This window comes from Daucus carota, chromosome 2 (assembly GCF_001625215.2).
Source record: "Daucus carota subsp. sativus chromosome 2, DH1 v3.0, whole genome shotgun sequence".
NCBI classification, from domain to species: Eukaryota; Viridiplantae; Streptophyta; class Magnoliopsida; order Apiales; family Apiaceae; genus Daucus; species Daucus carota.
The window spans coordinates 35,183,331-35,207,425 of NC_030382.2; the positions used below are offsets into that span (position 1 = coordinate 35,183,331).

At 34.6% G+C, this 24,095-nt stretch overlaps 4 protein-coding genes across 4 annotated transcripts; 2 read left to right on the plus strand and 2 right to left on the minus strand.

The window, feature by feature from the left end:
* Positions 1-617: 617 nt before the first annotated feature.
* Positions 618-4,424, minus strand: LOC108209321 (phosphoinositide phospholipase C 4). Its single transcript, XM_017380161.2, has 10 exons — positions 4,292-4,424; positions 3,854-4,198; positions 3,472-3,674; positions 3,088-3,223; positions 2,746-2,985; positions 2,415-2,641; positions 2,164-2,281; positions 1,769-1,921; positions 1,603-1,689; positions 618-1,126 (listed from the first exon to the last, which is right to left on the minus strand). Exons 2-10 carry the CDS (start codon positions 4,166-4,168, stop codon positions 830-832), a joined length of 1,776 nt encoding a protein of 591 aa, XP_017235650.1. The 5' UTR covers positions 4,169-4,198; positions 4,292-4,424; the 3' UTR covers positions 618-829.
* An 881-nt stretch (positions 4,425-5,305) lies between these two features.
* On the minus strand, positions 5,306-8,422 carry LOC108209322 (uncharacterized). The gene is made up of 6 exons (XM_017380162.2): positions 8,180-8,422; positions 6,983-7,566; positions 6,709-6,898; positions 6,540-6,604; positions 6,248-6,458; positions 5,306-6,147 (listed from the first exon to the last, which is right to left on the minus strand). Exons 1-6 carry the CDS (start codon positions 8,282-8,284, stop codon positions 5,824-5,826), a joined length of 1,479 nt encoding a protein of 492 aa, XP_017235651.1. The 5' UTR covers positions 8,285-8,422; the 3' UTR covers positions 5,306-5,823.
* A 2,445-nt stretch (positions 8,423-10,867) lies between these two features.
* Positions 10,868-14,538, plus strand: LOC108208057 (vacuolar cation/proton exchanger 3). Its single transcript, XM_017378532.2, has 12 exons — positions 10,868-11,668; positions 11,819-11,886; positions 12,324-12,352; positions 12,449-12,645; positions 12,729-12,956; positions 13,121-13,246; positions 13,367-13,483; positions 13,563-13,616; positions 13,722-13,838; positions 14,004-14,097; positions 14,188-14,238; positions 14,322-14,538. Exons 1-12 carry the CDS (start codon positions 11,441-11,443, stop codon positions 14,360-14,362), a joined length of 1,350 nt encoding a protein of 449 aa, XP_017234021.1. The 5' UTR covers positions 10,868-11,440; the 3' UTR covers positions 14,363-14,538.
* A 2,744-nt stretch (positions 14,539-17,282) lies between these two features.
* LOC108207447 ((S)-8-oxocitronellyl enol synthase CYC2-like) lies at positions 17,283-18,577 on the plus strand. Its single transcript, XM_017377895.2, has one exon. The coding sequence runs from the start codon at positions 17,336-17,338 to the stop codon at positions 18,458-18,460; it is 1,125 nt and encodes a 374-aa protein (XP_017233384.1). The 5' UTR covers positions 17,283-17,335; the 3' UTR covers positions 18,461-18,577.
* Positions 18,578-24,095: the final 5,518 nt, after the last annotated feature.

Genomic DNA, 24,095 nt, shown 5'->3' on the forward strand with positions numbered 1-24,095 from the left:
CATAAGATGATCTCTTCGTATAATGGCTAGTAGACATCATTTCTGAATCTTCGTCTCGCAGGGACCATTTGGGTAAACTTAAAAAAGAGTTTTTTGCTTAAAGTAAAGAAGTGCACTAGAAATGAGAAGTAAATTAGGACTTATAAGTGAATAAACCGTTTGAGAAAGAAGTAGAAGTCCAAAAAAAAATAGTGTTAGCTTCTTATAAGTACTTCTAACTTTTTACACAAACGGGTTAGGAAAAATAGAAGCTAACTTCTTATCGAAAGAAGGCCGAAGTGGCAATAGCGAAACATGCACTATGCTAACAAGTAACAGCAGCACGAAACGGATCAACAAAAGTAGAAGCAAACTTCTTATTAAAAGAAGTCCGAAGTGGCAATAGTCAAACATGCACTATGCTAACAAGTAACGGCAGCATGAAACCTGTTGAGCACCAAATTGCTAACATTGAAAACCTGAATGATCTCAACAGACCACAGCCAAGATTACGAATGATCTCCACAGCCTCAACTACGGACAAGATTACTAAAAAACCTAAATGAGGTCGAATATATGGAACATAGACAAGATTACTGACAATTGAATGATCTTCACAGCCTCATCTATGGACAAGATTACTAGGAAACAAACCTTAATGAGGTTGAAAATTACAGGCCATACACCGAACTATCCAATTCAATCTACACCTTTTGGTAGCGGTGTAGCAAACTGTCTGACAGAGGTGGTCTGGTACAAGGAGAGGTCTAGCATTTGATGCTCTCCTCCCCTACACTTATATATTTCATCTAACAATAAAAATACTAAATTAGGTGGCATATGTAACTTTTTAGACAAATTTGAAGCGCATAAGCAATTTCACTGAGGTATATTTCACTCCTTTGCGGTCATAGAGAGAGACAGCCCTAATTCCTGGCCTTATTTGAGAAACAGGAATACAATTCTGGCCACCAAAATCATCTTTTTCCGGCCCATTATCTGCATCATGTACTTCAATGCAAAGTATGGCCAGTTCTGGAGCAGACATTGGGAACTCAAATTCTTCATTCCAAAACGGAGTCCATTTGTCATACTTAACTACCGTTTTATGCTTTTTTATATCAGCAGGCACTCCAGCTATTCTAACCTGTTTGGGGAGTATTCAATTCAGCATCAATATCTGTTCTGAGCTTAATTCAGAGTCGTTAATATTTAGCAATTCTGTGAAAATATTTCATATGCCAATTTCCCTGAGAAGATCTGAACCTCTTCCTGAGGATATCTTCTGTATGATGTCATAAATAGGAGCAAATGCTGGTTGTGATATTAAAAAAAACATCTATACAGATATAGTTTGGTTTACTTATATTTGGCCCCAAGCAAAAGCAGAATTTTTTTAATAAGATTTTATCCTGCAACTTTTTCTAGATAGCTGGGGAAAGGGTCCTAAGTTCAAATGCATAAGTTTGTAGATAAACTAATGAGTTTGCAAATAATGTATCCAATGGCTTTGAGTATACATCTATAATGCCTTCAGCAATAATCTTTTAAACGAAAGGTATGAGTAGCATTTATGCTCTCAGGACCTTTTGCAGCCAAGCCTAACAGAGAGTAAGGAATTACCTTAGTGTAAAAATCTGGCGGGGAATATGCATCAAAGTGAGTTTTCTTAAAATCCAAATGCCAACCATCACCGATATATATTTTCACCTGTTATGATCATTAAAAAGTGTTTACTTGTTTTTAGAAAATTAAAGGGGGGTGAAGTTGGCTTAATATGCTTGCTTACCTTCATAGTTTTCTTCACTGGAAGCTTTACTTTGGGATCAAATACGTGATTATCTGGACTAGACTTCAGTAAGAATTCAGGCTTTTTAACATAGCCACACCCTCCATTTGCTCTGAACATCCCATGCATTAACCAGAGATGTTTACCATATCCCTGCATTTTTTTTGATAAGGGAAACATTACAATACATTTTATCAAAACAAATACTAAAACAAAACAAAAGCAATACACCAGTTCCAAAGCTATTTAGTCCATGTCTATATATTTGGGATGAAAACATAGATTTCTCAAAGCAAAGACAAATGTATGGACCTAAGATATGGATGCTGAGTGAAACATATATAAAACTTTAGTCAAGTATGGAACTACAATTAGAACAAGAGCACAAAACAAACCTGCATATTGAATGCTACCATCTGAGCTCCATGCATCCAACCTATTAATGGATTGTAATTTGAGGAGTTAAACCGAATACCTTTAGGGTATATTCTCAAAATATTCTTTTGAGTGAACCTAGTTATCAATAAAGAACAAGTCATCAGTCAAACGCTATTAAATTGAAACCAGAAGCAGATGCTTCATGTAGCCACGGTTTGAATGTAAACCTGAACCGTTTTATGTTGCACATGATTTCAATCAGAAGTACCTCACAACATCCACTCCATGAGATTTAGCGGCCTTCTCAAGTCCTTGCTCGCTCAAACTAAGGCGTCTAACTTTGTCATCTTCAACTTTTAAAGCTTCCTCTAGGCCTCCTTTTGGTTTCCCAGCATATATGCCGATAAGATGCTTGTATTCTGGTGGTGTAATGATCTTTTGTTCAAGCTCATCAGAATTAACAGCACTCTGAATGGGCATTTCGATGTCAAAGCTCTAATAGGCAGAAAACCAAAAATGTCATTAATAAAGTTTAAAAGAATCTGATTTTTTAGAATTATGTTAAGTGTTAAGGCATCTTTGTCACCAGTCACATACACCTTATCGTCATCTTCATGATCATCTGTATCATATATCGGCTCATCATCCCATGGACCGTCATCATAATCCTTTCTAATGGACGGGTATTTTTGAATGTTTGCAGCTTTATCTTCAAGGTACTCCTTTGGAGGTTTTGTTGAAATAATTACTCGATGTTTCAATTTTTCTGGAGATGGCAACTTTTTCATCATACCTATATCAGAGCAATACAGCACCTCTCCAAATGTTTCGGTGAGCATCTGCCATGTGAAAATTTGAAGAAAAGATGAAATTATTGCGAATCTTCAAGATTTAGAAACTAAAGAATGCTGGATGACATATGTATAAGCATTCACACTTACCTGAGCTGCTTTAGCCTGAAGATCTGATGTAAGGTGGTCTTCTAGAGTTATTACGACAGGGTACGGTGAGGTAGCAAAGGCGTGCTCTTTTATTGATCTCAAACATGTCAAAAAGTCCACTGGAGTTGTGAGGGTCCTAAAGCCAGTAATACACAATATAAACAAATATAAGCGTCTGCACAAATCAAGAATGAGTCAGGAAAACAAGGAAATCAAGCTAGCGAAACTCTGTTATCTCATTATATGCTTCCTAAAAAGCCTTTTTAGAGTGCTTAGGCTAAAAAGGGCTAATACAGTACTATAATCTGATTCAGCTGATATGACCTTAATGCAAAAGAAATACATGTACAATTTCACTAAAAAGTATTAATCTAACTTGCATACCATCCGTGTTTAACACATATAGCATCCTTTCCTGAGTTTGAATCTGGCCATATATCAAGTTCTATAACTCGTACACCCCTTTTTAGCGCCTTGATGATTGGGACATCACACGAAGCACTATTGAGCTGATTTCCAGTCAAGTAGGAATTGTGTCCGGTGTATATGAAATAATGTGACAGTGGTTCAGTCATGTCTTGACTAACCTGTAATATAACAAGTGTTCTTGTCATCTATAAAGTTTTAACTTAGCATTACCTGCTGTACTACAGAATACAGATATGTTTTTGATATGCAGTTAGTCAGTTAGCAATAAAATAGTGATCTCCAGAGTATTTCCATTGTACTGTATAAATCAATACATCAACATATATAGATTACATACCTGAGATGACATTGGGGGATTAAGATCTGTTGAAAAAAGGTAATGATAAAAATCATCAAGATTAAGAGAATGTCTCGTGTACTTTGTAATATGATGCCTTCTGTGAACCACTTGCTGCACAATATTCTCAGCATCATAAATTGTAGCTCCAGTATCACCTTGCATGTCTACCAAGAATCTCCAGAGTTGTTCTGGTGTCAAGTGAGTCCCACCTTCTGAATATTTCTCAAATATTTCGACAACATCAGGCGGTGCTGCTGCTTCTGTGACTCGGAATCTTCTTGTGAAGCATATGCACACACTGTAACTCCCCATCCCTTATGTCAGGCAAAAGATCATATCTTCCTACAAAGTGGATATATACATGGCTAAGAATAATCTTACACATACGCGGATAGATTAGGACTAGTAGTTGAGTTATAAAGTTGGCAATCAAACCTCACAGCAGAGGAACCTTAGTAGTTGAGACCATTTAAGAAGTGGGGTGATGGGGAGTTTTGCAGTGATCCACAAATTCAACAGTACAATAACAGCACAAAAACAGTACAGTAAGTAAATAACAGTGACACAGCAACAAACTGAAAACCAATCAAACAGATTAGGTTGATCTCTTCACTAAGCAGCCATCTTCCAAATATTAATGCTGCGAAGGATTGAAATTAACTATCAAACTCGACCAATAAAATCTGCAAATATGATTTCTATCCATGTTAGGCCTATCATAAATTTGTCAATATCAAGTTGCATAATGTGTGCCCTGTTGATAACAAGACTTCACTATCCATTAATTCATTTCCGGTAGTTGCAATTAAATGAGTCAATACGGGCTTATAAGAATAAATATACCATTGAATTTTTCTTCACTTTTCAAATCTGTATTAAGAAGGTTCACACATGAATAGAGAAGAACATGCACCTAGAAAAACAATTGAGGTGAGAAAAATGGGTCTGAACTACAGAACTGCAGAAAAACTTTAGATTTGTGTGATAGTTCTGTAAAACAAAAACATTTGGTTCGACAAACTTTACAGTTCTTAAATTTTTTTAAAGTTTGTAATCAAACAGAAACATTAGATTTGTGTGCATAACCATATCAGAATTAGACATGTTTACATGATAGGATTATATGATAAATGTGAAAGTTAAGCCTGAGTTGAACACCAGTAGCTACTTCTTTCAACCTGAGTTATGAAGCTTTGTCCTAGCAAGCAAGGGTAACAGGCAACTACAGAGATGAACTAACGCGGTGAATACTGCCTTCATATCCTGAATTCTGAAGGACAGGGAGTTACAACATCTGACAATATCTGAAACTGACTCATATTCGTTCAGATATAGCAAACATTAAGTTCTGAAAATAATACAGTACAGCTTGATATAACGAATTTGACCGCAATTGACTCACTTATTAAAAGAAATTATTTTATAAACCTTGTGTGTTCATTTTATCAGTTGCGCTCAAAAACATAAAATGATGCCCATTCACTACAATATCATGTTGACGACACAATAACAAAGAGGCTTGGCAACTGAAACTTATGATCCAACTAGTGATCACCTTCCAAATAAACTAAATATCACTTGCATCTAAAAAAACTAATCCATATTCTTAATCATTTAACCTCAGATTGCAAAGAGACTTCGTAGGAGGTTGCCCATCCAGATTCTGCCAGATATATTCAGAATCCTCTCTTCGAAGTTCAATGAGCTGGACTCCGGTAAAAACTCAAGCAAGTGTGCTTCATCCTTCTAATGCAACTGTAACTATGGTGCCCAACAGTTACTGGCCTAAATTGTAGAAATGCTTTTTATGAAGAGGTCAGTTTGGCCTTTGTCTGAAGAAACATGAAAAATCTCAAATGCAAAAGTATTGGCAAGTACATGGCCAGCTCAACTGCTCAAGCATATATATACATCAAAGTATTTATGGAATTTCGAATATTTTTCCTGTAGTCTGCGTTTTTTCAGAATTAAGGGGGTATAATCTCAGCCTCCTCAATAGCTTTGCTCTTCTTTTCCATCCAACTTTTGATATAATTATCGTCTCGAGGTGGTAGTTTGCACGGAGGATTTAGAGATGGAAATGCAGTGGATCTTTCCAAAAACTTTCTCTTTTTTTCGTCAGCGTAACAAAGAAGAGATTGATAGCATACTTCTATAGCAGTTGAAGGTCGAACAGGCTTAAAGTCCAGCAGTTTTGAGTATTCATTTAACAAATGATACATATAATCATATACCCCATCCATGCTTATACTTTCCATGAGATTTTGTGCTGCTTTTCCCATTGCCTCCGCCTATCCAAAAAACACAACACAAAAATTAAAACTTGCTAAAAGCATATAACTAGAAACAAAACAAGGCCTAAATGCACATGAAGAAAGTAACTGATAATACCTGACGAGCATGTTTGTTACCATATTCAACAGCATACTTTATCGCAGGGCATAAATTTGTAGGAGATATAGGCCAGTAGTTCTTCTTTGGAAAAAGACCACGACTAAAGAAGTCTTCATATTCAGGATGTATTATAAGAGGGACAGAACCGCATGCTAGAATATATTTCAGGCTTACGGACCACGCATAACCTTCTGCATAGATCTTATACCTGCAAAACTTAAACATTAAGATTAACAATCACAGCTCATCAAAGCTATACATTATTCGAATGCATCAGTACATATCTTACCGATTTTTGCATTGATTTGATAGTTTAGACTTGGAAAACCCATGTTCTGCTTCTTCCGTCCAGTTCTGTTATTCAGCATAAATCGAAGGTCAAGAATAAAGAAACTAAATGTAATACTAAATTTATCTTTGTTTAGAAAAAGTCTAGTCACAAAGCTGGGATTGTTAACCTGTCGCATAATTCTCGCACCCCACAGCTCTGTGTCATTACATTCCAGCAATGCTAGACGAATAGGAGAGACAACATCTGGATTACCCTTCCAGTAGGCATAAGGAATCTTCTTTTTCCAACTTTTAGAATTTGCACCTTTTTTGATACTTTTAAATTCTTCGTCCCAGGGTGATACATTCACCTCCTCCCTGTAAGAAATTAATAACATCAGACACACATAGTGAAGATCAATTCTAATCAATTAAAAGGAATTTGAAGTTCACAATTCGCACCAGCCCCAGAAGGACCAATCGGGAAATGGGATATCAAAGTGTTGAGCTGAAGTGCAATAGCGAAATAGAGGGAAAGGCCATAACGCATGCTCGGTCCGATTGATAATAGGTTTGTCCATACAATCAAACATTAAATCCACGTCCCGAATCTGCCCAGGATACCTCCTCAGGAGCTGCACAAAACCCCAAACAGTGAAAAGAGCACGGCTTTGCACGCATCCATAGAAGGAATCAACATAGAGTCTTCCGTCAATAATCACAACACGAAATGCAGCAGCAGTCTCTTTAGCTGCCATCAGATGAGCCAACGATATTCGTGACTTGTGCCATGGCTCCAGGTCATGGTGTATCCATCTATAGAATTCAGGGCAATTCTCACCATATTTACTTGACATAGACAGTTTACTTTGAACTGGAACATTGTTGCCGCTTCCACATGTGAAATAAGAACATTGTATCACCTTAGAAGCTTTTGTGAATCCAGTTTCAAAATTGCTCTTTTCTGTATCAGGAAATATTTGCCACGGGGTTGGCTCTAAGTTGTGACCTGCAACTGTTTTGGTCCGAGATACATAATTATGCACCTGGTTTATCAGTTGTCATAATTCTCAGTTAATACTGGTTACAGCTCATGTACATAAAGTTTATGTTGCACACTAAACCATCTTAAGTTGCAAACTTAACAATGCTCCAATATTCACAAAATATATACACACCATTACCTATATACAAACAAGATTATCATATAATTGAACATTACAATATAACTTATGTAGTACAAACCTAAGAGCGCAATTACTACTTGGGAAAGGCCTGATCATCCAAATAAGATTTACCAATATATAAACAAAAGTGACTCATAGCTAACAGCTATAATATTTCGAAAATTTAAAAAAAACTATTTGTCTGCAGAGATTTACAGATTGTGTATTTCCTTAACACAAGCTTACCATACACAATAATTAAGAAAATCTTTTATTAGTCAAATGCCTCTTCTAGTGGCGGAACCAGTATTCCGAAAAATTCAGTGGCGGAACCAGTTTCGAAAATTTACACTAGATCTTAGTCGTCTGGACTGTAGTCTATGTTAGCACCGACAACAATTTGGCATACAAAATCACTATTTTAACAAATAATGTATAAAAAAACACTAATATATACTACATAGGCAGGGAGAAGTGGAGTGCAGAGAGAGACCTGAAAGAGGAGGAAGAGGGAGAGAGAGAGGAAGGCAGCAAAAGGGTAAACATAACGAGGGTAGAGGAAGAGAGATCTGGGTTTGGATTTAGAAAGCAAACCCATGATAGTAAAACTTTGATCTCTGGCTCATATGCAGCAGCATAATTAGCATACTTGTGTCGGCACTGGCGGCACTAGTATTACGTACACTACTCTTGCTAGTAGAATTCTTCCTCTAGACTCTCTCTTTGGTTTTACCAACTCAACAACTCACTTCACGTCTTTTTTACTGCACGTGGAGGGACTGTTGGCCACTTCTTCACACTTGCTATCGTAACTACTTCCACTCTTCGTGCATATCCACTATTCTTTCCCGGTAAAATACAGTTTGTTACTTTAAATTAATCTATTTATTTAAGATTTATCAGTTTTTTTTTCATAAGACTTTCACGTCAGTAGTGAATTGTACCGAAATACAATACCGAAAGAATCGGAAGAGCTTTTTTCATACATAAAAACTTTCATCTAAGCAAAGGGCATGTCAAAAAGCCCCACAAGAATTTGGCATACAAAATTTATAACCAATTTATAACAATTTGGCATACAAAATGAACGAGACACAAAATTCAATTACGAAAATATAACCAATAACAAAAGACATAAGACAAATACATTTAAAAACAATAAGAACGAAGATTTTGAGCTCATACCATTGTCGTGGGGTCAATTCACACGATCCTTACCTTACCGAATATAAATATTTGTAGATTCCAGAAATGGCTAAAACTGAATCGCAGTCGCTAACTCGTCATTGACTTATCCCAATCGATTCATCACCAAATTAAAATCTTGAAAATCGAGTAGATATAATATTGAAGTACAGATCCGTTGGGGAGTAATATTGAGAAATAAGAACAAATTAAGAGAAATTAATTGATTCGGAGTTTTTTATCGATGAAAATCGATGGAACCTTGGACGATGGCTAAGATTTATCAGTTTTGATTTATCAATCTACCAAATTTCCTCAAAAAAAAAAAATCAATCTACCAAATTTGAAATTTATTAGAATTTTTAATTAAATCAGAATAAAATTATTATAATAAAATAATGTTTTGAATTAGTATTTTTTTTAATATATCGGTATTATGAGAAATACTATCACTTTGAAACTTATTTTCAAAATTAATATTTTTTAGATTTTATTTTCAAAAATACGGTTTGCAATTTTTGAAACCATATTTGCAACTTCGATTTAAGTTTTGAAAAATGATGATTTATTAGTTGATTCTAGGTGGGTTTTTTTTTTTTTTGGTTGATTTCATTTGAAAAGCAAAAAATGGAGGCCATCTATCCTGCAACTCCACCTCTGCTCCTTTGCAATTCCAACAGACGCCGAATCTCTCCCAACTACATCAACCGGCGACTCGCTACCATTTCAACCCCAAACTTCAGTCGCGCGCTCACTCAACTCAACAATTTATGCTCGATCTCGGAAATGGACTCATGTGAATTGTTTTATTCTCCATCTTCACTCGTCGTCGGAGAAAGACGTCTCTTTCATCTTCACTCAGAGCCAGAGAAGACGCCTCTCTCCCTAGCCAAACAAACTTATCTGCTCTTTTACTCCGCCAACTTCGCACTAAGCCATCTGATTCGAAAGTAATGATTCAGCATACAAGTGCGTGTAGATGATGTCAATTTGACTTAGAGTGTTTTCGATTTTAACAGGGTGTTAGTTGCGGCGAGTCGTGAATTGATTGAATTGTTTGTTTTGATGAATGATTAATATAATTAGATCGTATATGTTGTATTTGTTTTGGTATTTAAGGACGCTCACGCAGTGCAACTTGTTATGCAACACATTTTGTAACTAAATATGATTTCAAAATATAATTTTTTAAAATTATATTTGTGGTCAGGGGCGGACCCATAGCCTTGATTATGGGTTCCCGGGCACCCACTCAACTTCCTGTCGAAGTGTAATTATAAGATAAATTTCAGTTAAAAATTAATTTAAAATTTAGCAGGAACTCACTAAAATATTTACCGAACTCATAATTTACCTCAATAATTTAGAAATCTTATTGACTATTGGGTGACTGGTGTTCGAAATAATTTAAAATCTTGTATTTATTAAGATATTTGTATAAATATATAATTTTTGGTTTCTGATGTTCTTTAAATTAACATTTAATATTAATATCAAAAATTTAAATATTAATATTTATTTAAATATATATTATTTATATTAATAAAATAAAATAAGGAATCCAGTGAGAAAAATTTCTGGGTCCGCCACTGTTTGTGGTTGATTTTGGTTGATCAGTTGCAAATATGATTGTAGCAGTTATACCGTATTTTGATTTTGGTCGATCAGTTGCAAATATGGTTGCAACAGTTGCAAACCGTATTTTTAAAATACCTTTTAAAAGTCGATATTTTTGAAATATTTTCTTTATTAAAAGTTTTTTTGAAAATATTTTTTTATAACTTGGATATTTTTGAAAAAAGCCCATAACTTATCATATAAATTTAATATGAGTAAATTTGTTATATAATTTCTTTTTCAAATTATGCTCATTCGCACAAAGTCATTAATCGGTAAAATACTCGTATCTTGATACAACAATTCAAATTTATTATAAAAATTACTCATGTTTATTATATCAAAAAAATATATTCATGTTTTCAAAAATATGGTTAAACAAAAATTATAAGTTATCCTATTTTTCTTATAAAAAAATGTTTACAACCCGTTGAAAAAAGCCGAAATAAATAATGATGAACTATACTTGGTTTCTCCTGACAAAAAAAAAAAAAAAAACTATACTTGGTTTCAGTTAAGAACTGAGGGTGGGATGAGAGCAGGAGGTGCAAAATGCAAGTAAAACACGGCAACCCAGAACAACATGTGCTTCACAAAATGCACTAGACTACTACTAGAACTGGATCCAAGCCACATTCATAGTAACCGATAATCTAAATTCAGAAATGATGATCTCCGCTATTTCGTAAGCTGCACCTCCATGCACACAGCTCTAAACTCTCTGAATCATCCAGCTAGCTACGTGCTATGCCTCATGCAAAACCAAACAAAACTTAGGAAAATACCCAGAACTTGCATTAACTCATGCTTATCTCTATCTTTATATTCATTGTGATGTAATAAATACCAACATTCGAATATTGACACAATATTTAGTGCTTGTGCCTATTTGCCTTTTATTTTGTTCACAAAAGGATATACATTAAAGTAGTTTAAATCAATTAAGTGAAAAATGGGTTCTCAGGGGAATAACTGGGATGTTGAACAAGGTGAAGACAAGGCTTTAGTGAAGGAGCATCACCGGAGAAGGTCCGACCTGGAACCTGTTACCAAAGCCCGGTTTCGATTGTTCAGTGTTTTTCTAGCTAATTTGCAGGAAGTGATTTTTGGTACCAAGCTGTTTGTGCTGTTTCCAGCTATCCCATCTGCAATTTTTGCTAAATCTTACAATCTTGGCAGAGTGAGTATCTATATCGAAAGAACAGATTATGTGATTTTATAAAATATTTTGTTACATATTTGATAGTTGCTGCTTTTGATTTGTTCTTGAAATTGGGTTAATTGGGCAATGTTTGTTGATATTTTTGTGTAATTAACAAATAATTGGCAGCCATGGATATTTGCTCTGAGTTTATTAGGACTCACTCCCCTTGCTGAACGTATTAGCTTTGTGACAGAGTAAGTTCGATTGAATTTCATCAATTAAGATATTAACATGATATAATATTTGTAGCAATGTTTCAGGATAGCTTCTGAAAATGAAAACCCCAATAGTGTTTTTTAAATTTGATTTGGTAAACAAGACACCACTCTTGCATTGATTTTTGAATCGGAAAATGCTAGAGCACCCAAATTCATTTCCAAAATGAATCCCAAATGACACGTGTCATGATTTACTATAACTCTATCACATATAATAAACCCCATGTATACACAGTAATTTCACCAATTAAAAATCCTAAACTGACATATCATCAACACCACGTCATTTGGGAAGAATTTTGGGTACCCAATTTGGGTTCTCTAGCATTACTCTTTCGAATGAGAGGTGTCTTAAACAAGTACACGCATATTTAATGTATTTAACATTTTTCCTCTTTTCCGATAACTTGTAGGCAAATTTCGTTCTACACTGGCCCAACAGGTATGTTCATACTCAACAAGTACATAATTTAGCAGAAGAAACTGAATTATGAAATCATAGAAATAAAAGAGGCCTAATCTCAGAAGAAAATTGCAGTGGGAGGACTTCTTAATGCAACCTGTGGTAATGCAACAGAGCTAATAATAGCATTATTAGCACTACACCAAGGGAAGATAGACGTGCTCAAGTATTCTCTTTTGGGTTCTGTTCTATCAAACCTTCTACTTGTTCTTGGAAGCTCCCTTTTATGTTGTGGATTGGCAAACCTAAACAAAGAGCAGAAATATGACAGAGTAAGATAGATATATTCTAGTTGTTATGCATTTATTTATTTTTTACTGTTCTTATTATACATGAACTCTATAAAATTTGACAGAAGCAGGCTGATTTGAATACATTACTGCTACTTCTTGGATTGCTTTGCCATGCATTGCCATTGATGTTTAAGAGTTCTGTACAGCCGGCTAGTCATCGAGTGCACCCACTTGTGCAAGGATACATTCTTCTGTTTTCCAGAGTTAGCAGCATTGTTTTGCTTATAGCATATGTTGCATATCTTTTTTTCCAGTTAAGGACTCATCAACAGTTGGTTGAAGAACAAGAGGTGATGATATAAACTTATTAAAGTGCTAACAAAAACTTAATGTTTACTCACTGTGACTAATATACCCTGTTATTTCCATAAATGTACTGACTCAACTGTAACAAAAAAATGTGGATTATCAAAAATTTAATGTTCTAATACTGTATAACGGTGATTAATTCTAGGAAGGTGAAAGAAGCGAGGAAACAGACGAGAAGCCTGTGATAGGAATTGCAAGTGGAATAATTTGGTTGATTGGTATGACTATAACAATTGCTCTACTATCAGAGTATGTTGTTGGTACAATTGAGGTATAAAGGATAAATTTACTATTGATCATAAGCTTAATAAATTTACTGTTAATCATAAGTTCAACATTATACGTATATATGCTATTCATTTATGGAGATGTACTATGCTTTCTCAATCAGGATGCATCAGATTCTTGGGGTATTTCTGTAGGCTTTATCAGCATCATATTGCTGCCAATAGTCGGGAATGCAGCAGAACATGCTGGATCAGTCATATTTGCATTGAAAAACAAGCTGGTACATGCACATACATTCCTGATAACCACTTTGTTAATAACCACCTCATCATAATCCTGACAATTTTGGGATTAAACAGGATATATCTTTGGGTGTTTCTCTCGGGTCTGCTACACAAATTTCAGTGTTTGTGGTTAGTACTATTCTAGCATTTATCGGTTGTTGCAGTTTTAGTCAGAAACTTTTAAATTACTTCACAGTTTTCTTTTCTTTAAAGATGATATTTTTTTCTTTTTAGATTCCCCTATGTGTGCTTGTCGGGTGGATCATGGGAGTCCCCATGGATCTTGATTTCGGACGCCTCCAAACTGCTTCCCTTGCTTTTGCAATTGTTCTGACATCCTTGACGTTACAGGTAGTAATCAAGCTTCAATCAACAACATGAGTCTTACTCTGCATATATGTTAAGTTAATCGAACGAGTCTTATACTGCATAATTCAGAATTCAGCCATTTACTAATGCAAAAAGGCTAGCTCATACGAAACTTCACCTCATAATATATGTCTCTGATATAAACAGGATGGGACTTCGCATTACTTAAAAGGAGTGGTACTGTGTCTTGCCTATGTAGTGATTGCTGCCTGTTTCTTTTTTCAAAAACTTCCTTCAGATAGTGAGTGCCTACAGTTGATCAATAATTTTTGCTAGCTACCATCTAATACTATTATCATGCAAACATTTTACTAACAATACATCCGTGTAGATCACATCGCTGTGGAAGTTCAACATCGCCTTCAGGATATAAATGTTATCAGTGAGTAGAGAGCTCAATACATAGTATCATGATCAGAAACTTGAAACCCAACTCATAAACTTGTTTTCTTATGCATTTGACAGAGTGGAAGATCAAGAGTTGGAATCGGAACAATGTCTATTGAGATCAAGATTGTCAGTTGAAAGTACTCAATTGTCTCTACAATTTGTTCTCTTCTTTTTCTTTGTACTATGTTGTCCCTGTTTAATTACTCTGGAAACTAGAGTCTGGATTGTTCCATGTAATGATCATCAAATTTGGAATAAAATCCTCAAACTATGTTGCTATGGATTTCAAAGCAACTTAACTAATACTTAATAATTTGTGTCATATCTTTTTCGGTAGATGATCTTGTTAGAATACAATATGTTCCTAGTAAGCTCTCCTTCCAATACAGGAGAATTGGCTCGCAGAAGACTCACTACAGATGATACCTAATGTTCTCCTAATTTATCATGAACATGAAAGGAGGAGGTTTAGCAAGATCATATTCTATTAAAATAGATCTAAAAGTATAGGTTCTTGATTCGACCTGTGATGAGATATGAATCTTTAAATTCTTATAGAAACTTTAGTGCTTCATTGAGTCACATCAACCTGAATGATTTTAGATCCATTATCATGAACAAATCTTTTGTAAATTCTCCTCGCCATGATTAATCATAGTTTTTGTGTAGGCATGTTAGCATGTTCACACCTTGCTTTTTGTTTGTCTAACTTTGATAGCAATATGTTGAATTCCTGATAGTTGATAAAACTGCGCACATGGAAAACGCATACATGCTTTTAATACACATATGTGTATCTGTGTTGAATGTTGATTCATCAACTACCATGTCAAAAATGCATATGATCAACAAGAAAATGTAAGTATTCACTCATTTCACTCGAAGAAAAGATCTTGAGGATGATAAAATGAATGAAATCTTACTTATTCTCGAGATTGTTTGCCTGATAACCTCTCACAATCTAGGATACGAGAGCCAAACTCAATACCTTTCATCACAAATAAATACTATACGAATAAAGGTTATTTCCGGCCATATTATGTATAATTTTAAAATCTGCAATTCAGTCGGACGTGAAAAATAACATTATCAAAAAAATTTAATGCACGACTATCAGGGCGAAAAAAATAAATGATATCCCTGCCAAATGTGGCTTTGATTATTGAAGAAGTTATGTTCCCTTGACAAGATGCTAATGATCAGCTAAACTTGTGTGCTACACGAAACATTGACCATTTTCAAAAATCTCAAGGTCAAAGTGATGCCAACAATGCTCCAGAATTACTTTAAGATCACACTATGTCTCCTTGAATTCATGTTGTATTAAGATAATGAAGTTGAATCACTTTATAAACCATAATTAATTAATCATTGGTGTTGCTTCATTTTCAATGACACAACTGCAGATAATTAATATATAATTTTAGCCACTACAATCGTGCATCTGCTCCACGCTATAGCTGAAATCAAACATTTTGAAGATTATCTGAGCAACTTGAATGACATTGATGATTCAGTGATTCATGTAGTTGGTGTTCCCCTAAGGAACTATGGAATTGACGAAACAAACAAGGCCCATGTCTAGCTGCACCAGCCTTGGCTAAACCGCAGGTCTGATTTACTTCAGTTCTCTTAACTGCTGCAATCAGGCCGGAACTAGGAGGGGCCACGGAGGACATGTGTCTTGTTGATAATCTTTCACCATCTTAAATTTTACAAAATTATAAAACTGATCCAGAAAATTGGAAAATATATTTGTTTTCCGAAAATTTGCTTGGTGTCCTCAGAAGAAACCAATCCTAGATCCGTCTTTGACCGTTGTTGAAATATAGCTTAAGATTCATTTGAGGCATTTTTTTAATATCCTAAGGTTTTAATTTAAGTGGACTGGTTCTCAACATGGTATCAGAGCTCTATTTTTAGCGGAGGTCTGAAGACTATCTGTCACCCTCAATATTCTCACAATATAATATGGATACGAAGGCGTTAATTGCCTCAAAGATGGACGTCCTTTATCCACTCTTCAACCCAAAAAATAGGATTTCGAATAAGGGAGAGTGTTGAAATATAGGATAAGATCCACTAAGATCTATTTGGGCCTTCCTTTGATACCTTAAGGTTTTTAACAGCCGCAATCAAAATTTTACCAGATTATCCTCAATTAAAACACCAGAATTCATACTGTTTCCATCTAGGTCATGAGCATCAAAATTTATAGGTAAAACCAGTACTACATGTAATTCTTTGTTTCGGAAATGTAAGAATATAAGTACCACCATATCCATTTGACAATATATTAGTGGTATGGTTCCTTCGTCCTAATTTCTTGTTCGTATAAAAATAGGCATTTGCCAGGGAGAGTACTGCCTACTTGTGTAAAACGAATCTTGTTTCGTACTTAACGACATAGTTTGAAGGACGAATTGAATTCTGAGTTTCGAGTCATATAATATGTACATGTTCATCTGTTCCTTCAGAAGGTATAGTAGCTAGGGAGACCAGTCCTCAAGAAAGTTGGCACCTGAACTCACATACATGCATCATTAAATTATGTGATAATAGGGATTAACATTCTGAATTGTTACAGTTTTTCCCAAAACATCCATTCTATTAATACACTTGAGTAAATTTTTTTATTTAATTTTTGTTTTTACGTGTTCACTAACTACCTGTAGTGAAAGAGTACAAGATTCCATTCGGCATAGAGGTCCTTATACCTTTTTCTTAAGATAAAACTTCCAAAATCGATACTGCATTCGCTTGCTTCCATGCTACTAAAGTTACCGCTTGTCAGTATCTGCGGGCCTTACAACACGGCAAGGATCTGCAGTGACCAAGTAGGATCAATAATACTTGATTAATAAACCAAGCAAGTATTATTCTTTATACAAAGATGTTTAAAATATGAGCAAGCATATGATATTCCTAGTGTTCCTAGAAATTAGGATGCTGACTGAATTATATTTTAGTTAGGTGACAGCCCCTAAAAGTTTGTTTAGCCACAAGGTTTCTCTATATAAACCTTGCTTATCTTAATGTTTTATATCATATTCCATACTCAGAAAAGCATAGTTTCTTGTGCACTAAATATGGCCTTTAAAGATTTAACAGATCCCAACAGGAATGTTGCTTTGATCTTCGGATCAACAGGGCTTGTAGGCAGGGAACTAGCCAGAAGGCTACTTTCGCGAGGTGGCTGGAAGGTTTATGGCGTTGCCAGAAGTGCGGATGTGACAAACATCCAGGACTCGAACTACCAGTTTATCAGCTGTGACCTTCTTGATTCTACGGATACCAGGGATAAGCTGTGTTCTTTACACGACGTGACTCATATTTTTTGGATCACTTGGGCTAGTCAGTTTCCTTTGGACAGCAGAGAATGCTGTGAACAGAACAAAGCTATGATGTCTAATGCACTGAATGCTCTCCTCCCAATAGCCAAGTCACTAAAGCATTTCTCACTTCAGACTGGTGTTAAGCATTACATTTCATTAAAAGGGGCTTCCAATGGTAATGAAGGACATTACTACGATGAAGAATGCCCGAGATTGAGTTCTGAAAATAATTTCTACTACACACTTGAGGATTTGCTGAAAGAGACATTAGGAGGTAAAGTTGCTTGGTCTGTCCATCGGCCTGGACTGATACTGGGAAGTTCACAGAGGGCAGTGTACAATTTTATGGGGAGTTTGTGTGTTTACGGGGCAATCTGTAAGCATTTGAATCTCCCATTTATGTTTGGAGGGACAAGGGAATGCTGGGAAGAGATGTGCATCGATGGCTCAGATGTCCGGTTAGTGGCTGAACAGCAGATATGGTCTGCAACAAATGATGCATTACTGTCAACTGATGGTCAGGCCTTTAATGCCATCAACGGACCTCGTTTCACGTGGAAGCAGATATGGAAAAAAATCGGCCTCAAATTTGGAGCAGTGGTGCCAGATGACATGTTTTCTGAGGATTTCATGTTCTCAACAGCAATGGCTGATAAGGGCGCAGTCTGGAAGGAAATAGTTGCAAAAGAAGGATTAATTGGAACAGAAATGGAGGATTTGGCCAACTTCCAATTTATGGATCTTTTGTTTCGTTGCCCTACTAAGATGCTCGCCACACGGGACAAGGCCAACAGGCTTGGCCTAAAGGACATGTACGAAACCTTAGATTCGATACTCTACTGGGTAGATGATATGAGAAGGGACAAATTGATTCCCTGAAATAAGGAATTACCTGAAGGAGAATGTGGTGCACCATATACTAGTTCTAGTTGTAGCATTAAAAAAGAAGTCAAAGTTGTAAAATCAAAGGTCGTAACAATAAATTATTTAGTAGAACTCAGCGTATAAGGCTCTGTCTGAGCACTATATATGTGACTACAAATATATTTAAGTCCATTACTCTATACACAAGTACAAATTATTGTTCCCTTGTTTCACTGATCTTGCCTTAAACGTGGTGGCAGACGACTGAGTTGTGTTGTAGGCGCATTAGTTAAATGATCTCTGTAACTTCTTACTGAGTTTTTATATTATATTAGCTGTTGGATGTTGGAAGAACAGAACTGGCCTTTATCTTTCGACAAATTTCAACCTGAATTCTACTAGGCGCGCACTATGGAACTGTAATACAATAAGAGAAGTACGAGATCAATCTGAAAAATGATTATGCATGTCAAGCGTTCTTCTACTGACGGGAAACGCTAAATTATAAAAAAGTTGTACATGAGCACGATTGGACAGCCCAGTGGTGGGTTTATCCTCTGTTGTCCCGGGACACCCGGGTTCGACTCTGGCTCACCCCGAGAAAAGAAAAGGTATAACTAACGTAGAGAGCAGGATTCTCCATATGCTACTTTTGTTGATTTATACTCACCGAAGTATTAGAACAGAGCTCCTATATACTTCTGTTATTTGGTAATTTTAGTCTGGCTTGAATTTTTAGCAGTAAATTTTGCAGCACACTAATATGTTAATTTATAGCATGCATAAGGTAAGGAGAACTAGTCTTAGTTTAAGCGGTTTGGAAATTGGTATTTTTGTGTCTAATTGACTCTCTGTGAGATAACTGAAATTAGGAGGTTTACCGGCAATCACTAAAATTGATACATATAAAAACTTTCGGTCATTCAGTCTGAATTGTAGGCTGTCATTGACGGATTCAGGGGGTATAGGGTGGCATTGGCCCCCCAAAACCTTCCCTAGAAAAATGTAAAGTGTAGAGAGACATATATATGATGACCTGACACATGTAAGCCTAAATCTTGTAAAAGATCCTTGAGCCATTTAACTTCACAAGATGCATCAGCCAATGCCCAATATTCAGCTTCAGCTGTGCTCCTAGGTAGGCCTGTAAACGGATCGGATTTGGATCGGATCTAGCTAAATCCATATCCTAATCCATTTAAATTTATCGGATTCGGATCGAATCGGATCAGGAGTCGGATATTTTACAATTCAATCCATATCCGGTCCACTAGGATCATGGATAATCGGATCGGAGCCCCGATCCACTAAAAATTATGAAATATATTTTTTAATCGTGAACAATGTTTTAACTTTCATACAAAAAAAAAGTGATATTTTCTAACTATATTAATTCATAAACTTTAGCGTAATAGGTAAAAAAAACTAATAAAACAGTATTTAATAAAAACTTTGTTGGTTGTTCCTGTAAAAACTTCAACACATAATTTATCAAGTAAATAGAAAAATAATAAATAAGTTGCTTAATAGTTTGGAGGAAGCAAATTATGATTTGCTCCTCTATTAATAAGGATTAAAATCGATAAATATGTCTTAAATACGGAACCAAGTGATTGAGGAGGTTTTAAGTGGAAGAGTTAGCTCCTGTGTTTATACTCACTCTACATAAAAAAAAAAGAGTGATTATTAGATTAACCGAATAACAAGAGTGAGAGCCATGTCAAGAATTAAGAGCAGCTGATCGATTATAAGAAAATATGATTTAGGGTTTTGTTTTGTATCTTTAGAAAATTTTATTTTGTATGTAATATATTAATAATAATATATTATATTATAATACAATATAATATAAAATATATAATATAGTTAAGCATGAATCGGATCGGATCGTTAACAGATCGGATTTGACCATATCCATATCCATTCTTTATCGGACCGGATTATTATCGGATCGGATTATTAGCAGATCGGATTTTTTTAATAAGGATCCATATCCATTTATTTAACCACGGATCAGATCGGGTCGGATCGGATATCCGATCCATTTACAGGCCTACTCCTAGGGGTAACTGACTGTTTCTTTGGTCTCCAAGAAATAGCAACTACTGGACCAAGTAAAAAACTATAGCCACCAATAGACCTTCTTTCATTGGGATCTCCACCCTAGTCACTGTCACTGAGACCTTGCAACTGTTAATTGTTGACTGCAGGTAAGAACAAGCCATGATGCATTGTACATTTAAGATATCTCAGTACCCTCTCTACTGCTGCAAAGTGTTTAATTTTGGGTGCATGAAGGAATTGGCTAAGAATTTATACTGAAATTAAAATATCAGGCCTAGATGATGTCAAGTACAATAATTTTCCCACCAAAGCCTTGTAAACAGTAGGGTTAAGAATGAGATCACCAGACAATTCATTGTCAAATAGCTTAACTTGAGCAGTCCTGATCCTTATATTTTTGGGGCCGTAGGCAAAATATTAAATTAGGGCCCTTTCAACAAAAAATTTATAAAGATCAAATTTTCTCCGATAAATGTATATTTATCAGTATCAACATAGTAGTCATTTTCATTTTTTACACAGATGTATAGAAAAGATAATCACGTAAATGATTTTTAAAATTTCTTTTGAATAAGAAGAAAGTAACTACTAATTTGTGACACTAATTTTTGACAAAGAAAGTACAAGATAGCACACAAGTAGCATGGGTTAAGAATGGAGTTCGAAAATATGATAACAAGCAAATTATGACATCAATCTCAAATATCATATGTTATTTTAGCTACCATTTGTAAACCGATATATAACAATATATAGTAAAGAGATAAAAGCTCTCATGGTCAAAGTTATGAGAAAGTCAAGATTTTAAGAAGATTTAATGTTAACAATTTATTTTTAGAAATACTGAAAAAACTTATGAGTTTAGTGAGTATGCAGATAATTATTATAAACCATTTAAAAATGTCTTTAATCTAGCCATCTTGGTGTGAAAATAGAGAACCCGAATGATATTGGTATTGTGATTTGTAAAGTGTGAAATGCATGAATAATAAAGAATTTTTTTCTTAATTTTTTTTCACTATTAAGATTGCAAAATATATGCTTAGCAAAAAAATATTACAAAATATATCAAAATTAGGGCCCTTTTACGTTTTGGACCGGCCCTTGGCCAATATCTCTTTTATCAATCAGTGAAAGATTATATGTATGAAAGTGAAAGATTATATGTATGAAAGAATATGCAAAATATTGTCTCTAGCTATAAATTTCATGAACACGGCTGTTTTATTCAATAACTATGAAATCTCATATACCTTATTATCTTTTTAAACTCATATTCATATAAACAATAAAAATCACAAATTACAGCTCATATAATGCTCAACCCGCATCAGAGAGGTTTAGTTCAACACGCTATATATATATATATATATATATATATATATATATATATATATATATATATATATATATATATATATTTATTTATATCTTTCATTGTTTAGTTCACAACAATAACATTCGCAGTGATGAGTAATTCAAAAAACTTGGGTGGATCCTCATCTCCAGCTCCCTGGAGGCATGGGTGAGCTCCTCATTATTCGTTCAATTCTGATGGGTCTTTAACGACCAACGGTGTGTCAATGAATGCCATCAGCAAACATTCTATAATGGAACCGGTCTTCCTTGAAATCCCTAAAGGATTTGATGTCATAAGTTGTGTGGTGCAATTTGCACCGCATTTCGAACTTTCTGTAACTGTGCTTACTGGCCAGGGACTCATTTTTACCGTTGATGTTGGGTATCCACTAGGTGCAATCCCTCCTCCATGCGTTTCTACAAGCTTCCAGATAATTTCGTTTTCTCGAACTTATAGTTGTTTGAATGCTGCTTCTATACATATTATTAGTTCTTTCACTCATATCACATTTTATTTTTCATTTATTTATCTATATTTATTTTCCTTTTTTTCCTTTAAATGCATATATTTATCTATATTTATTAAACTTACGATGGAATACTTACGGCGGAACTCATATCACATTTTATTTTTCATTTATTTTTCATTATGAAAATACATACATTTCTCTGAAAAATTTAATTTATGACGGAAATAAAAAAAATTTATTTTCCTTTTTTTTCCGTTCTGAAATGCTTATATTTATCTGTATTATTTAACTTACGACGGAATTCAAAAACATTTTATTTTTCATTTATTTTTCATTCTGAAAATACTTATATTTCTCTGAAAAATTTATCTTATGACGGAATACTTACGACGGAACTAAACGCGGGAAAAAAATATTATATTCTAAATATGTGCGCCTGAAAGTGACCATATCTTACGACGGATATAGCTTATCTGTCGTAAGTTCGGCGCGGAACAAAATCCGTCATAAGAAATCTGTCGTAAAAACCCTTGTTTGTTGTAGTGCATGCAGTTCAAATAAATCATTTTTAAATAGTTATTCCTTATGTTTTCCCTCATATACACTATTCTTTATGGGCACGACTTTATTGTTGCAATGTATTAGTTTATTTCATTCCATATACACACTGAAAATACATTTGGAAATCAATTATAAGTTACACAAATATTAATGAAATAAAATTATAGAATAAGGATTAAGATATATCAAGGATGGCTTTTCTGAAAGTGACTTCGCAGTTTAAAATTTTGTGCAAATTACAATACTAAACAAACTTTAAAGTATAAATTACTTTATCATTTCGGTTAAGTATTTGTTATAAAGACCCGAACCTAAATTTCTAACTCAGTTTGTTGATTCTTATATATACACGCACGCATATATTTGTGCCTACGATTAGAGGAGACGAGGTGAAAGTAGGGAGTAGAGCAATGATGAAGATTTAAGAAATCACCTGTTCCGAAAGTATCTCATAAATAGCCTTTTCATCTTACCATGAAAATGGTTACGTTGTCAGTGCAACCATTAGTGGATGTGAAACGCACGGTCTTTTATGGAAAACAGTAGCAGGAATGTGCTCGCCTTGCCAATATGCCTTTGCACATGTAATAGCTGGATATGACGTTCCTAATAAATTGAATTTTTTTATTTGTACCATAAGTCCCAGTTCTTTTCTCTACAAAGGTATTAGGAGAAATACCATATCACTACAAGAAAAATCGAATCAGACAACGGTAAGCTAACTGTTGTCTAATGAATTGAAAGCCAATGCCCCATGTTATATGAGAACCGTTGTATATATGACACCTAGAAACAACACGAAGTTTAAAAATGCTTGTCTAAAATCAATTGAGTCAAGAGATTAATAAATAACACATGTTGTTGTTCATGGGTGAATACAATGGTTTTTCAAATTATAGAAAAAGTTGTTTAATCTAGTTTTACACAACTATTTTTTTAATCAATAATATTGTTAAATAGTCGAGTCCATAAGTGTTTTTCGAAATAAATACAACAAATAAAGGTCTTTCAAACAATTGTTTTTTATACGAAAAATTGTCTTTGTAGTTTTGTATATATAGAGAACGGTTTTCTTTCCATTAATGTGTTGTATTTCTTTTATTTACACAACTACGACAAGATGAAATATTTAATAGTGTGTTTTATATCTCTATATTAAATAATGATTTCTTTACACAAAAATGATTTTACATAAT